This window comes from Entelurus aequoreus, linkage group LG07, assembly GCF_033978785.1.
Source record: "Entelurus aequoreus isolate RoL-2023_Sb linkage group LG07, RoL_Eaeq_v1.1, whole genome shotgun sequence".
Lineage (NCBI taxonomy): Eukaryota > Metazoa > Chordata > Actinopteri > Syngnathiformes > Syngnathidae > Entelurus > Entelurus aequoreus.
This window is the reverse complement of record NC_084737.1, coordinates 73338727-73354427: the sequence shown is the minus strand read 5'-3', so window position 1 is coordinate 73354427 and position 15701 is coordinate 73338727. Positions and strand designations below refer to the sequence as shown.

At 35.1% G+C, this 15701-nt stretch overlaps 1 protein-coding gene and 1 non-coding gene across 2 annotated transcripts; one reads left to right on the top strand and one right to left on the bottom strand.

Annotated features, from left to right (window-relative positions):
• The first annotated feature begins 472 nt into the window (after positions 1–472).
• Positions 473–544, top strand: trnam-cau (transfer RNA methionine (anticodon CAU)). Its single transcript has one exon. It is a non-coding gene; the product is annotated as a tRNA-Met (tRNA).
• Positions 545–4081: 3537 nt separating this feature from the next.
• On the bottom strand, positions 4082–6081 carry her3 (hairy-related 3). The gene is made up of 4 exons (XM_062052235.1): positions 6034–6081; positions 5843–5938; positions 4631–4727; positions 4082–4556 (listed from the first exon to the last, which is right to left on the bottom strand). Exons 1-4 carry the CDS (start codon positions 6079–6081, stop codon positions 4168–4170), a joined length of 630 nt encoding a protein of 209 aa, XP_061908219.1. The 3' UTR covers positions 4082–4167.
• Between the last annotated feature and the right edge of the window lie 9620 nt (positions 6082–15701).

Sequence of the window (15701 nt, the reverse complement as noted above, 5' to 3'; positions counted from 1 at the left end):
GAATCCTAATGAGAATCTGACAAAATATATTTATGTCATCATTCAGGGTGCACCCTGGATAGGCTCCAGACACCCCCGTAACCCCGAGAGGGACAAGCGGTAGAAAAAAACTGGATGGATGGATCATTACTGGCAAATTGAAGGGTTTTATATATGTATGGGTCATGTTTCCTGGTTGATTAATTGGAGCAGTGCTGCCACCTAGCGGGAGGTTTGTGTATCGTTCAATATATTGAAAAAAATAGAATGGAAGTCCCTTGCGTACATTCGAAGGTATACATTCTAATCTTATGAATTATATTTCACGATGGATATTTAATGGGGTGTTGTTGTTGTTTTTTCCAAAAAAAATTATTTAACACAATAAGAGAAAGTGCTTATTGCATCATTAGGAATTAACGTTGGTAAATAATTACTAATTACCTTAATGAGAGAGTGTTTTTAGAGGCAAAAATATTGGCGGAGGCGAAGAAGCAGAGTGGCGCAGCGGAAGCGTGCTGGGCCCATAACCCAGAGGTCGATGGATCGAAACCATCCTCTGCTAACATTTTTTCTTCGCTTTTCTACAACGTCACGATTTACCACGTCGCTAATAAAAATGTTATGAAAATTGCAATAGATTTCTGAAATGTTATAAGGATAATGTTGGTAATTTAATAATAGTTTAAAACAACAACCATGGCTATTGTTAGTCTGTTGTTAGCATGTTTCTATGGCTTCGTCTTCCCCGGATTAAATATTTTAATAGAGGCAAAGCTAACTAATATATATACATATATTTTATATATATATATTTTGCCTGAAATATGCTATTGGGCTTTGGGGAGCATCAACATACAGAAGCATCCGTCTTCTGTGTGGGCAAAAGTGTGAGAGACAAGTGGGCGTATGAGCGATTCTCCTCGCTGCAAGGTGCCATCCTCTCACTCTCCATTAGAGATCCTCCATAAAAGCCCACATTTTATGACGCCCCTGCAAAAATACAAAACAAAAAACAACTCTGAACACTTCAAACAGATGCAGGAAGGAAACCCAACTTAAAGGAGCCGCTGAATGCAGCTCGCTGTTATTATGCAGTTCTTTACTTCCAGTCATTCCACAAGGGGCATTGGGAATTAAACTATGGTAGCCTCATACGAACCAACGTGTAATGTCATGTAAACACGTGTTTCCCAATAATTCTCAATGGAAAAATGACCAAAAATGAAGGGGAATTAATTAATAAAGTTAATTTTAATAAAAGTAAAAATCAATAGTATTAAAAATGCAGATGTAATAACATTTAATAACTAACGTAAAATATAGGCTTACTTGTATAGAATATTAATCTAAAATTAGCTTATATTATCTAAACCAGTGTTTTTCAACCACTGTGCCGCGGCACACTAGTGTGCGGTGAGATACAGTCTGGTGTGCCGTGGGAGATGATCTAATTTCACCTGTTTGGGTTAAAAATATTGTTTGCAAACCAGTAATTATAGTCTGCAAATGATGTGTTGTTGTTGAGTGTCGGTGCTGTCTAGAGCTCGGCAGAGTAACCGTGTAATACTCTTCCATATCAGTAGGTGGCAGCAGGTAGCTAATTGCTTTGTAGATGTCGGAAATAGCGGGAGGCAGCGTGCAGGTAAAAAGGTGTTTAATGCTTAAACCAAAAATAAACAAAAGGTGAGTGCCCCTAAGAAAAGGCATTGAAGGTTAGGGAATGCTACGCAGAACGAAACTAAAACTGAACGGGCTACAAAGTAAACAAAAACAGAATGCTGGACAACAGCAAAGACTTACTGTGGAGCAAAGACGGCGTCCACAGTGTACATCCGAACATGACATGACAATCAACAATGTCCCCACAAAGAAGGATAAAAGCAAATGAAATGTTCTTGATTGCTAAAACAAAGTAGATGCGGGAAATATCGCTCAAAGGAAGACATGAAACTGCTACAGGAAAATACCAAAAAAAGAGGAAAAAAAACACCAAAATAGGAGCACAATACAAGAACTAAAACACTACACACAGGAAAACACCAACAAACTTAAAATAAGTCATGGCGTGATGTGACAGGTAGTGACAGTACACCTACTTTGAGACAAGAGTTGTATTGATGCATGGTTAGTTATGGTTTAAAGTCATATCCAACAATTGCGACAATGACTTTTTACTGTCAACTCAGTTTTGTTTTTTAATGATTTCTGCTGGTGGTGTGCCTCCGCATTTTTTCAACGCAAAAAATGTGCCTTGGCTCAAAAAGGTTGAAAAACACTGGTCTAAGCCATGGGCATTTGCGCCCAAGGCCGCAAATTCTAAAAATACAAAAGAACATATAAAAAATATAGTATAAAATAAAATATTAGCATATGATGTAAAATTTTAAAATGTTATATTATATAATATATGAAGAATATATTATAATATACAATATGAAAATATAATACAAAAAATATATAATATAAAGTATAACAATATACTGTAAAATATAATAACATATTGAAAATATGAATACATTTTACAAATATTTTGTAAAACATAGAAATAAACCAAATTCATAAAAGAGCAAATTTAACGAGAACAAGTTTAAATGTGATAGTATGGGGGTGTATTAGTGCCAAAGACATGGGTAACTTACACATCTGTGAAGGCGCCATTAATGCTGAAAGGTACATACAGGTTTTGGAGCGACGTATGTTGCCATCCAAGCAACGATATCATGGACGCCCCTGCTTATTTCAGCAAGACAATGCCAAGCCACGTGTTACAACAGCGTGGCTTCATAGTAAAAGAGTGCGGGTACTAGACTGGCCTCCCCCAGACTGTTGAACAACTTAAGCTGTACATCAAGCAAGAACGGGAAAGAATTCCACCTGAAAAGCTTCAAAAATTGGTCTCCTCAGTTCCCAAACATTTACTGAGTGTTGTTAAAAGGAAAGGCCATGTAACACAGTGGTGAACATGCCCCTGTGCCAACTTTTTTGCAATGTGTTGCTGCCATTAAATTCTAAGTTAATGATTATTTGCAAAAAAAAAAAAAAAAAAGTTTCTCAGTTGGAACATTAAATATCTTGTCTTTGCAGTCTATTCAATTGAATACAAGTTGAAAAGGATTTGCAAATTATTGTATTCTGTTTTTATTTACGATTTACACAACGTGCCAACTTAAACTATAGATCTGGGAGACACATAAAACACTGTTATATATGTGACTGTTACCAATAATAGCTTTAGAAGAAATTTACATACTCTTGGATTTATTTTATCATTGTATTCATCTCGAACATTTAATAAAAAAATAAAAAAATAGGGATGTCCGATAATAGCTTTTTGCCGATATCTGATATTCCGATATTGTCCAACTCTTAATTACAGATACGATATCAACCGATACCGATATATACAGTCGTGGCATTAACACATTATTATGCCTAATTTGGACAACCAGGTATGGTGAAGATAAGGTCCTTTTTTAAAAATAATAATAAAATAAGATAAATAAATTTAAAAACATTTTCTTGAATAAAAAAGAAAGTAAAACAGTATAAAAACAGTTACATAGAAACTAGTAATTAATGAAAATGAGTAAAATTAACTGTTAAAGGTCAGTACTATTAGTGGACCAGCAGCACGCACAATCATGTGTGCTTACGGACTGTATCCCTTGCAGACTGTATTGATATATATTGATATATAATGTAGGAACCAGAATATTAATAACAGAAAGAAAAAACCCTTTTGTGTGAATGAGTGTGAATGGGGGAGGGAGGTTTTTTGGGTTGGTGCACTAATTGTAAGTGTTTCTTGTGTTTTTTATGTTGATTTAATTAAAAAAAACAAAAAAAAAAAAAAAAAAAAACAATACCGATAATTTCCGATATTACATTTTAAAGCATTTATCGGCCGATATTATCGGACATCTCTATAAAAAAATGTAAAAAATATTGCTAAATAAAATAGAAGTTCATACTCAAAAGCAATGCAGTTACAAATAATAATAAAAAATCTAAAATACAATCATTGTGATACAAAATGGTGGCTGTATAGGCTTTTGTTGGTTGCATGCAGAATACTAAAATCCGTACAAAATAATACCTTCTTTTTATTGAGAGATAGACAAGTATAATATAAGCAATAACTTCCATACAGTGCAATTATAAACCAATATATATTTCAGTGCAGCTCTACCACGGTCGCCACACTTTGTCCTGAATGGGACCCGTGGACTTCTTCTGTGTGGCGCTTTTCCCACGTGTGTCTTTGGATGAGGTGGTCGTGACAAGCCCACGTTGTTTGGACCCACGACTGTGCTCGCTGTCACGGCCCCGCACAACCGAGCTCGACTCGTCCTCCTCGGCTCTCCTCGCCAACTGCTGCGCCAGGCCGCTGTCCATGGTGCTGATCGCGTCCTGTGGCGCGCCGCCGGCGCACAGTTTGGCGCGCAACTGCGCCAACTTCAGGCGGTTTCTGTCGGTGACGTTTTTGTCGGCCATCAGCAGGTAGTGGTTGAAGTTGGCCAGACAACTTTGGAAGCCTTTATGGTAGTCGGAGAGCTCGCCACGCCTGCAAAAATCTGGGGAAAAAATACAATAATGAGGACCAATATAGGAGGAAAAAGACTATAAATGTGATGAGTTTTTTAATAACATGGGAATGGCGTACATGTCTGAGTCTTCTGGAGGTGCTTGACGTGTCTCACGGTGAGCTCCAAGATGTCGGCCTTCTCCAATTTGCGCTTACGAATCTGTGCAGGTGCAGATAAAATGTTGCAGAATATACTTTTTATCATTTTTGTTTGTGAAGTGAAGCTTCAAGCAAAAATAACAATAATAAATGAACAATTATAATAATTTGATTCTATTTTTTATTATGATTGTCCTGTATAGTTTTTTCTGTATTAAAGCAATTACACAGATATGAATAAAGAAAAGTATAATACAAAATAACATTATGATATTATAATATTGTCCTGTTTAATTTTGCTATATTAAAAAAGAGGAGAGAAAAAAAGAGTGCAAAACTGATTGAGTCAGACAAAATAACAATAATAATGATCTAATATTGAGTATTTATTGCTTATACGCGAGTAAGAGATGAGTTGCCGTTTATTCCCTGGCGACTGTCAATCATATAATGCAATTAGTGCAATTAACAGCAATAACAGTGCAATACATTTTAAAGGTGCAATATACACATCACATATTTCATATAATCGACGGTATTACCGTTTTTCTATTTTTTTTAAATTTTCATAACATGGTCACTACTGCCTAGTTTCTCTTGTTATATTCTTATTTTTACCTTTATATTTGTATTCTTATTGTTACATTTTATTTGTATTCTTATTGTTATATTTTCTATTTTATTTCCATTTATACCTCCATTATTTACTTTTTAAATTATATCTCAATTATGTACACTGCTGCTGGAATTTTAATTTTCCTGAGGGAACTCTCCTGAAGGAATCATTAACGTGCTATCTATCTATCTATCTATCTATCTATCTATCTATCTATCTATCTATCTATCTATCTATCTATCTATCTATCTATCTATCTATCTATCTGTCTGTCTATCTATCTATCTATCTACCTACCTACCTGCCTACCTATCTATCTATCTATCTATCTATCTATCTATCTATCTATTTATCTATCTATCTATCTATCTATCCAATATAATACTAAAATAGCTTATTTATATAAACACAATATATATATATATATTATTTTGCATTCATTCAAAATGATTTAAATCTAATTTTACGGCACTTACTTCAAGCAAATATTGCTATTTCTTGTGTTTTTAGACGTATATTTTTGTTCTGAACAACGTAAATATATATCAAAATATACTCACGCTGCTGCTGTAGTGGCTCTCCAGAAGACATTTCAACTGGTCCAAACATTTGTTAATACGAGCCCGTCGTTTCTTCTCCATCAGCGGTTTAGAAACCTGCAATTTTTCAAAACAAACGCATTAAGGAACGCTGCTATACGTTTAGAAGTAAAAATGGCATTTGGATTGTTTTAGTTACATTTTAGACATACCCTATTTGCAGTGATGGACTTGTCCATGCAGTCAGTAGTGGCCACCATACTTTTTTCCCCCCTTTCTTTTCTTCCTCCACAGCACGGATGGGAAAGTTGACCACGTGTGGATTTATATATAAGAGGCACCTAATTAACATATCAATGCAAACAGACCCCCACCCCTCTATCTCACCCCCACACCCACCCACCTTCCATCCCCTTCTCTTTCTATGATGCAGCACCGAATACATTTTGATGGCTAAAAACATGCAGGAATCAGTCTGAATAATAAGTAATAATAAGTAATAGTAAGTAATAATAAGTAATAATAAGTAATAAAAAGTATGCAGCATTCACAACAACATATTCAATATTATTTATTTACAGCTTATATAAATTCAGCATTAAAATATTAGACACGGACGTGGCCCTATTTTGGTCTTTCAGACTACTTATTTATTATTATCATTAATATTATTATTATTATTAACAATAATAGTATGGTTGGAGTAGTAGTATTCGACCGCTGACTTCTAAGACCCACTAAAATATGTTTAAACCCCCATAAATTATTTGGTGTTTCTTTTAAGTTCTGTTCATTTTTATTTGATTGATTTATATATTTTTTTAAATAGTGCCGACAAATGTGATATAAAGTAGCCAGAAAGTGAGTTTTAATAATCATACAATATGTCATTATTCAGTATGATTTTAAATCTGTCAAGTTTCCATTCACTTTGTATTGAGATTAGCTGTGTCATTATAGTGGATACAAATCATTATCACCTTAAAAATATATCATTATAATGATAATAACTATTAGTTTTTTAATTATGATTAGTGCATCTGTTGGGGTTAAGCCCTTCCTGCCTTAAAAAAAAAAAATTTGGCGATGCTTGACTTTTGAAGGATATTTGACAGTTATGTGCTGTGAGCTACAAAAGTGAAACTTTAACATAACTTTAAAAGGACCGATGCTGCCACAAATATATTTATTATATTTTAAAACGTATTTATTTATATAGCCCTAAATCACGAGTGTCTCAAAGGGCTGCACAAGCCACAACGACATCCTCGGCTCAGATCTCATGGATGAAATGGAAAAAAACAAACAAATCTTGATGTATGTACTAAATAATGACTGTATTTATTACGTATAGTAAATATTAAAAGGCAACATATGAGTTGATCTTACTGAATTGGGGCTCTTGCTGTTATTAATAGAAAGATCATGTTTGGTGCATAATAAGTGGCAAGTTGGCAGGATTTTGAAGGTTATTTTACCTACTAAATCATATTGTTGATTTTAGTTATGACACTTGTGATATTTTGAGTCAACCAAAATTAAATAAGCAACCATGAATACAGACAGTTTGTAGCACTTTAAATCATGAAGTTGAATAATTACTCTAAACCAGTGTTTTTTAACCTATTTTGAGCCAAAGCACATTTTTTGCGTTGAAAAAATCCGGAGGCACACCACCAGCAGAAATCATTAAAAAACGAAACTCAGTTGACAGTAAAAAAAAATCGTTGTCGCAATTGTTGGATATGACTTTAAACCATAACTAACCTCTTGTCTCAAAGCAGGTGTACTGCCACCACCTGTCACATCACACCCTAACTTATTTGGACTTTTTTCCTGTTTTCCAGAGTGTAGTGTTTTAGTTCTTGTCTTGCGCTCCTATTTTTGCTGGCTTTTTCTCTTTTTTTGGTATTTTCCTGTAGCAGTTTCATGTCTTCCTTTGAGCGATATTTTCCGCATCTACTTTGTTTTGGCAATCAAGAATATTTCAGTTGTTTTTAATCCTTCTTTGTGGGGACATTGTTGATTGTCGTGTCATGTTCGGATGTACACTGTGGACGCCGTTTTTGCTCCACAGTAAGTCTTTGCTGTCGTCCAGCATTCTTTTTTTTGTTTACTTTGTAGCCAGTTCAGTTTTAGTTTCGTTCTGCGTAGCCTTCCCTAAGCTTCAATGCCTTTTCTTAGGGGCACTCGCCTTTTGTTTATTTTTGGTTTAAGCATTAGACACTTTTTTTACCTGCACGCTGCCTCCCGCTGTTTCCGACATCTACAAAGTAATTAGCTACCGGCTGCCACCTACTGATATGGAAGAGTATTACACGGTTACTCTGCCGAGCTCTAGACAGCACTGACACATCATTTGCAGACTATAATTACTGGTTTGCAAAAAATATTTTTAACCCAAATAGGTGAAATTAGATAATCTCCCACGGCACACTAGTGGTTGAAAAACACTGATATAAACAAAAGTATTTATAGCCACTCAAGTGAAATAATACTTTACTTCAAAATCGTATTCTGGTTTGTATATAACAATACATTATTAGTTTTTTTTCCCAAGGTTTTTTTTAAGTAAAGTTATAACTAATTGGATTTTACAGTGCGCGTAGTTCAATTAATACCTCACCGAAAACTGTACAGTCTTTTATTTCACGAAACGTATTCAAACTAATTAATTCATAAGTGAAATGCCACATTAGAATGTCTCCTGTCGCAAAGGCTCAGAAACTACTTGTGAGGTGGAAAAAAAATCAGACAAAAAGTGTTTAAAAGGCCAAAAAGTAAAACACAATAGTTTTTGCATGCTTCTGCTTCGGCTTGAGTCGCGCATTGACTCTTTTATTTGAGGAGTTTCACGCCAGCAGCGCCGTGATAATTATCCACACACGTCTTGATTTCACGGCACGGCGCGTAGGTTACACACCTGCGCTGATGTCTCGACATTCACACACACACACACACACACACACACACACACACACACACACACACACACACACACACACACACACACACACACGTCAATGTTTATAAAAGTGCACTCAATACTTAAAAAAAAAAATTTTTTTAACTTTTTTAAACTTTTCCCATCATGACTTTTTGCCTTCCCATCATGAGGCTGGCTGGGGATGGGGCGTGGGGCTGCTTAGCGTTGTGGCGTGGGGGTGCGTGGGGGCACCGAGGAGAATCGTGGGCCGCCCCTTGTCCTCTGTCCCCCCCCCGCTTTGCAATTCTCCACACTGCTCCCTGAAAAGAGCGCGGCCTTGGGAACGCTCACTGCACGCACTGCTGCCCACGGTGCGCATCTTTTACGCACGGGAAGAAGAAAAAAAGAAAGTCCACTAGAAAATGGAAATGAGTGCAGATTGAAGCTCTGGAAAGGAGCTCCTTCCTTAAAGCAACAGGTGGTGGCTCATATAATGTCAAGTGTGGGTGGGGGCAAAGTCGCGTGAGTTGTCAGGGAAAACTTTCTGGCAGTTTCTAAACTGTTTGCGTGTTAAAGTGATGGCGGGGCCTGCATGCGTAAAGGAGGAGGACGTTAACTTACTTCAAAAGGAGTTAGTGTTGATCTTTTGTTCTTTCTCAGCGACAAAGATCGTCTCCGTTTCCACGCTCACACGCACGCTCCACTGACTAAAAGTACAACCAAAAGTTATTTTGTATAGTAAACATATCAGCTTTCTGTGGCACTGCAGTGTTTTGATACACTTTTTGGGTCTCAACTTGAACATTTTCTTCAGTTAATAAAAAAAAGGAACTTTTGCATTGACAGCAAATACGTCACCCTCAAACCTGTTTGTTTACTATTTAACATATATTTCATCTTTTATTGAACCAATAACTGCATAAGAAATGTCCTTAAGTTCTTTTGTTTTTTTTTTACAACATTCAACATTTACAGTACGTTTGTATGAAAATTAACTATATTTACGTATTTTTTTACCTTTGTACCTATTTTTTTCTTCAAAACTGGTTATACCTTCTTTTATCTATATATGTGTACGTACTTTTTAAAAACATATTTACCTATTTTTTTAAATTTTATTTGAGTTTACCTACTTTTTTTAATTTTTATTTTTACCTTTTTTTTACTTTTTAAACTGTTTTAACCTATGTTTACCTATGACCTTATTTTACCTATGTTTACCTACTTTTTACCTATATGTTAAATTTGTTTACCTTCTTTTACTATGTTTCTCTACTTTTAACACATTTTAACCCTAATTTACCTACATTTACCTATTTTTTTAAACCTGGTTACAAATTTGTTATACCTTATTTTATCTATGTTTACGTATTTAAAAAAAAAATGTTTACCTATTTTTTATATTTTATTCAAGTTTACCTACCTTTTTTTTTACCCGTCAATTTATTTATTTATTTTGTACCTTTTTTTAAAAAACTTTTTAAACTGTTTTAACCTATGTTTACCTACACCTAAACCTTATTTTACCTATGTTTACCTACTTTTTACCGACATGTTAAAATGTTTTACCTTCTTTTATGTATGTTTCTCTACTTTTAACATATCTTAACCCTAATTTACCCATGTTTACCTACTTTTTTTAAAAAACATATGTTTACCTACTTTTAACCTTGTTGTTTTAACCTCCTTTTACCAATTTTTACCCATGTTTTTTTTTTTATCTACTTTTACCTTAACCTACGTTTTTAACCTAAATGTTAATACTTTTGTATATCTTTACCTATTTTTTTAAACCTTACCTACTTTTTTTTAAACCTTTTTTCAAGTATATGAATCATATACAAAAGAGATGCTGATGCAAATATTGTTTGTGTGAAAATGAATTATGTCAATTAAAAACTATATAGTATAAAAATCATTCACCTACTTTTTACCTATATATATGGGCAGCGTGGCGAAGTTGGTAGAGTGTCCGTGCCAGCAATCGGAGGGTTGCTGGTTACTGGGGTTCAATCCCCGCCTTCTACCATCCTAGTCACGTCCGTTGTGTCCTTGGGCAAGACACTTCACCCTTGCTCCTGATGGCTGCTGGTTAGCGCCTTGCATGGCAGCTCCCGCCATCAGTGTGTGAATGCGGGTGTGAATGGGTGAATGTGGAAATAGTGTCAAAGCGCTTTGAGTACCTTGAAGGTAGAAAAGCGCTATACAAGTATAACCCATTTATCATTTATTTATTTATTTAAACCTGTCTTCTTAGCAACTATGCTGATTACCCCTGTAGCCAAGTGAAAATGACAATATTTTTTTTTAAATATTTATAATTAATCCTGCTATTATAAATAAAAACATCAACCTAAGCTCTATTATGTATTATTCAAAATAATATAATTGAATAATACCTGTTCGGACCCACCAGTTTGTGTGTCAGCATTACCCTTTTTTTTTTTTTTTTTAAATAAGACCACTTTTTTATGAAGTCTAAATCTAAAAAAGCCATTACTATAGGCCAATTGGACTTTAAACAGCTACAGACAAGAAATGCTGTTAAGAGGGGAATATATTTAAGCTAGAATTCACCAACTCAAGTATTTCATACATATATATATTTTTATATTTATAATTAATCCTGCTATTATAAATAAAAACATCAACCTAAGCTCTATTATGTATTATTCAAATAATATAATTGAATAATACCTGTTCAGACCCACCAGTTTGTGTGTCAGCATTACCCTTTTTTTCTTCTTTTTTAAATAAGACCACTTTTTTATGAAGTCTAAATCTAAAAAAGCCATTATTATAGGCCAATTGGACTTTAAACAGCTACAGACAAGAAATGCTGTTAAGAGGGGAATATATTTAAGCTAGAATTCACCAACTCAAGTATTTCATATATATATATATATGTATATATATATGTATGAAATAATTGACTTTCAGTGAATTCTAGCTATATATATATATATATATATATATATATATATATATATATATATATATATATATATATATATATATATATATATATATATATATATATATATGTGTGTGTATATATATATATGTGTATATATATATATGTATATATATATGTATGAAATAATTGACTTTCAGTGAATTCTAGCTATATATATATATATATATATATATATATATATATATATATATATATATATATATATATATATATATATATATATATATATATATATATATATATATATATATATATATATTTTATTATACATATAAATAAAAGAAATACTTGAATGTCAGTGTTCTGGAGGCAATCCAGTAGATTTATTATTGCAAAAAGTGTTAATTGAGTCGATTCCATGCAGTGCACAACACAACATGGTCACCTTTGACTATCACGCACCCACCACACTAAATTGCGTAAAATCCACCGAATAATTGCGCCACACAAAAGTAACGCAGTAAAGTGGCGTGCGTATAATCGCTATGAAATCATGGCTGAGGTGCTGTGGCGCGCAGGCGAGCTCCGTGGCGTCCTTTGTCTCCTTTCCACGTCACATTAGTTGAGTTTTCACGCTTGCTTTGGACACGCTGGGGTCTCGCTGGAGACATTTCCCCGCTTATTACGCGGTGTAATTCCAATTAGTGTAGCCAGTAACGGCTGTTTGCTATAAAGAAGCGATGCTTATTGCAACAAGGTGGAAGGAAGGGAGCGCGTCCCGCACTTCAAAGCCTGCCTCCCGCCAGCGTCCCTCCATGAGAATGGCGCAATGACGCGCTTGTGTCCCAGTTGGAAATGAGGATGCAATGCGCCATTAAACGACAAGTTAAGTGCATGTTTATAAAAAGGACGCAGTTCCAGCGCCACTTGCCTTCTTTTGAGCCGCGCGTCATTCATTAACCCTTTGGGGCTTTTGTCATGGAGTCATGCCCGGCGGGGGCTCCGAGAGAGACGCGCTAATAATTGGACTATTGGGGGACTTGTTAACAACAATTAGTGAGGCAATTATGCTATTACTGCAATAAACTCAGTTGCAAACAGGAACATTTGCAAGATAATCGCCTATTTGCAGACTGCATGCCTCACTCACCTCAGGAAACACTAAAGCAGGGGTCACCAACGCGGTGCCCGTGGGCACCAGGTAGCCCGTAAGGACCAGATGAGTAGCCCGCTGACCTGTTCTAAAAATAGCTCAAATAGCAGCACTTACCAGTGAGCTGCCTCTATTTTTAAATTGTATTTATTTACTAGCAAGCTGGTCTCGCTTTGCCCGACATTTTTAATTCTAAGAGAGACAAAACTCAAATAGAATTTGAAAATCCAAGAAAATATTTTAAAGACTTGGTCTTCACTTGTTTACATAAATTCATTAATTTTTTTACTTTGCTTCTTATAACTTTCAGAAAGACAATTTTAGAGAAAAAATACAACCTTAAAAATTATTTTAGGATTTTTAAACACATATACCTTTTTACCTTTTAAATTCCTTCCTCTTTTTTCCTGACAATGTAAATCAATGTTCAAGCAATTTATTTTTTTTATTGTAAAGAATAATAAATACATTTTAATTTAATTCTTCATTTTAGCTTCTGTTTTTTCGACGAAGAATATTCGTGAAATATTTCTTCAAACTTATTATGATTAAAATTCAAAAAAATTATTCTGGAAAATCTAGAAAATCTGTAGAATTAAATTTAAATCTTATTTCAAAGTCTTTTGTATTTCTTTTAAAATTTTTGTTCTGGAAAATCTAGAAGAAATAATGATTTGTCTTTGTTAGAAATATAGCTTGGTCCAATTTGTTATATATTCTAACAAAGTCTAGATTGGATTTTAACCTATTTAAAACATGTCATCAAAATTCTAAAATTAATCTTAATCAGGAAAAATTACTAATGATGTTCCATAAATTATTTTTTTAATTTTTTCAAAAAGATTCAAATTAGCTAGTTTTTCTCTTCTTTTTTTCGGTAGAATTTTGAATTTTAAAGAGTCGAAATTGAAAATAAACTATGTTTCAAAATTTAATTGTCATTTGTTTCGTGTTTTCTCCTCTTTTAAACCGTTCAATTAAGTGTAAATTTCATTAATTATTAATAATAACAACATAGAGTTAAAGGTAAATTGAGCAAATTGGCTATTTCTGGCAATTTACTTAAGTGTGTATCAAACTGGTAGCCCTTTGCATTAATCAGTACCCAAGAAGTAGCTCTTACTTTCAAAAAGGTTGGTGACCCCTGCACTAAAGGATTTATGGAATAATGTCTATGTCAGGGGTGCCAAAGGGCCGGATCAGGCCCGCGAACAGGATTTATCCGGCCCGCGGGATGAGTTTAAAGGCCTACTGAAATGAGATTGTCTTATTTAAACGGGGATAGCAGGTCCATTCTATGTGTCGTACTTGATCATTTCGCGATATTGCCATATTTTTGCTGAAAGGATTTAGTAGAGAACATCGACGATAAAATTCGCAACTTTTGGTCGCTGATAAAAAAAGCCTTGCCTGCACCGGAAGTAGCGTGACGTCACAGGTTGTGGAGCTCCTCACATCTGCACATTGTTTACAATCATGGCCAGCAGCAGCGAGAGCGATTCGGACCTAGAAAGCGACGATTACCCCCTTAATTTGAGCGAGGATGTAAGATTCGTGGATGAGGAAAGTGAGAGTGAAGGATTAGAGGGCAGTGGAAGCGATTCAGATAGGGAAGATGCTGTGAGAGGCGGGTGGGACCTGATCATACTTGCCAACCTTGAGACCTCAGATACCGGGAGGTGGGGGGTGGGAGTGGGGGGGCGTGGTCGGGGGCGGGGCGGGGTGTGGTTAGGGGCGTGGTTAAGAGGGGAATATATTAATAATAATAATAATAATGGATTAGATTTATATAGCGCTTTTCTAGACACTCAAAGCGCTTCACAGAGAAGTGAGAACCCATCATTCATATTTACAACTCATTCATTCATCATTCATTCTCCGGTGTGAGTGGCACCGGGGGCAAGGGTGAAGTGTCCTGCCCAAGGACACAACGGCAGCGATTTTGGATGGTAAGAGGCGGGGAGCGAACCTGCAACCCTCAGGTTTCTGGCACGGTTGCTCTACCCACTACGCCATACCGCCCCATATTGAAGCTAGAATTCACCAACTCAAGTATTTCATATATATATAAATATATATATATATATATATATATATATATATATATATATATATATATATATATATATATATATATATATATATATATATATATATATATATATATATATATATATATATATATATATATATATATATATATATGTATGAAATAATTGACTTTCAGTGAATTCTAGCTATATATATATATATATATATATATATATATATTTATTTTATTATACATATAAATAAAATAAATACTTGAATTTCAGTGTTCTGGAGGCTATCCAGTAGATGGCAGTATTGTCCTGTTTAAGAGTGTCACAACATTGCTGTTTACGGCAGAAGAACTGCTTTACGGTAGACTGAACGTGACTGCTGTTGTTGTGTGTTGTTACCGCGCTGGGAGGACGTTAATGAAACTGCCTAACAATAAACCCACATAAGAAACCAAGAACTCGCCCTCGATCATTCTACAGTTATGACGTCATTGGGCAGGCAAGCTGTTTATATTGTGGGAAAGCGGACGTGAGAACAGGCTGTCCCCACTCAGGTCCGCATTGAGCAGGAGGGCGTGGCCTCCAGCTCCTGCTGAATACCGGGAGTTTGTCGGGAGAAAATTTCTGCCGGGAGGTTATCGGGAGAGGCGCTGAATACCGGGAGGCTCCCGCTAAAAACGGGAGGGTTGGCAAGTATGGATATTTAGCTGGGAATGACTAAAACAGTAAATAAACACAAGACATATATTAGCCACAACACAACCAGGCTTACATTTAATATGCCACAAATTAATCCCGCATAACAAACACCTCCCCCCTCCCGTCCATATAACCCGCCAATA

Bases quoted from the DNA above. Each gene is read 5' to 3' on its own strand.
- her3 (XM_062052235.1), bottom strand. From the start codon at position 6,081: ATGGTGGCCACTACTGACTGCATGGACAAGTCCATCACTGCAAATAGG. The intron at 5,939-6,033 runs GTATGTCTAAAA...GAAAAATTGCAG, and splicing joins AGTCCATCACTGCAAATAGG to GTTTCTAAACCGCTGATGGA. The intron at 4,557-4,630 runs GTTATTAAAAAA...TTTTTTCCCCAG, and splicing joins GACATGTACGCCATTCCCAT to ATTTTTGCAGGCGTGGCGAG.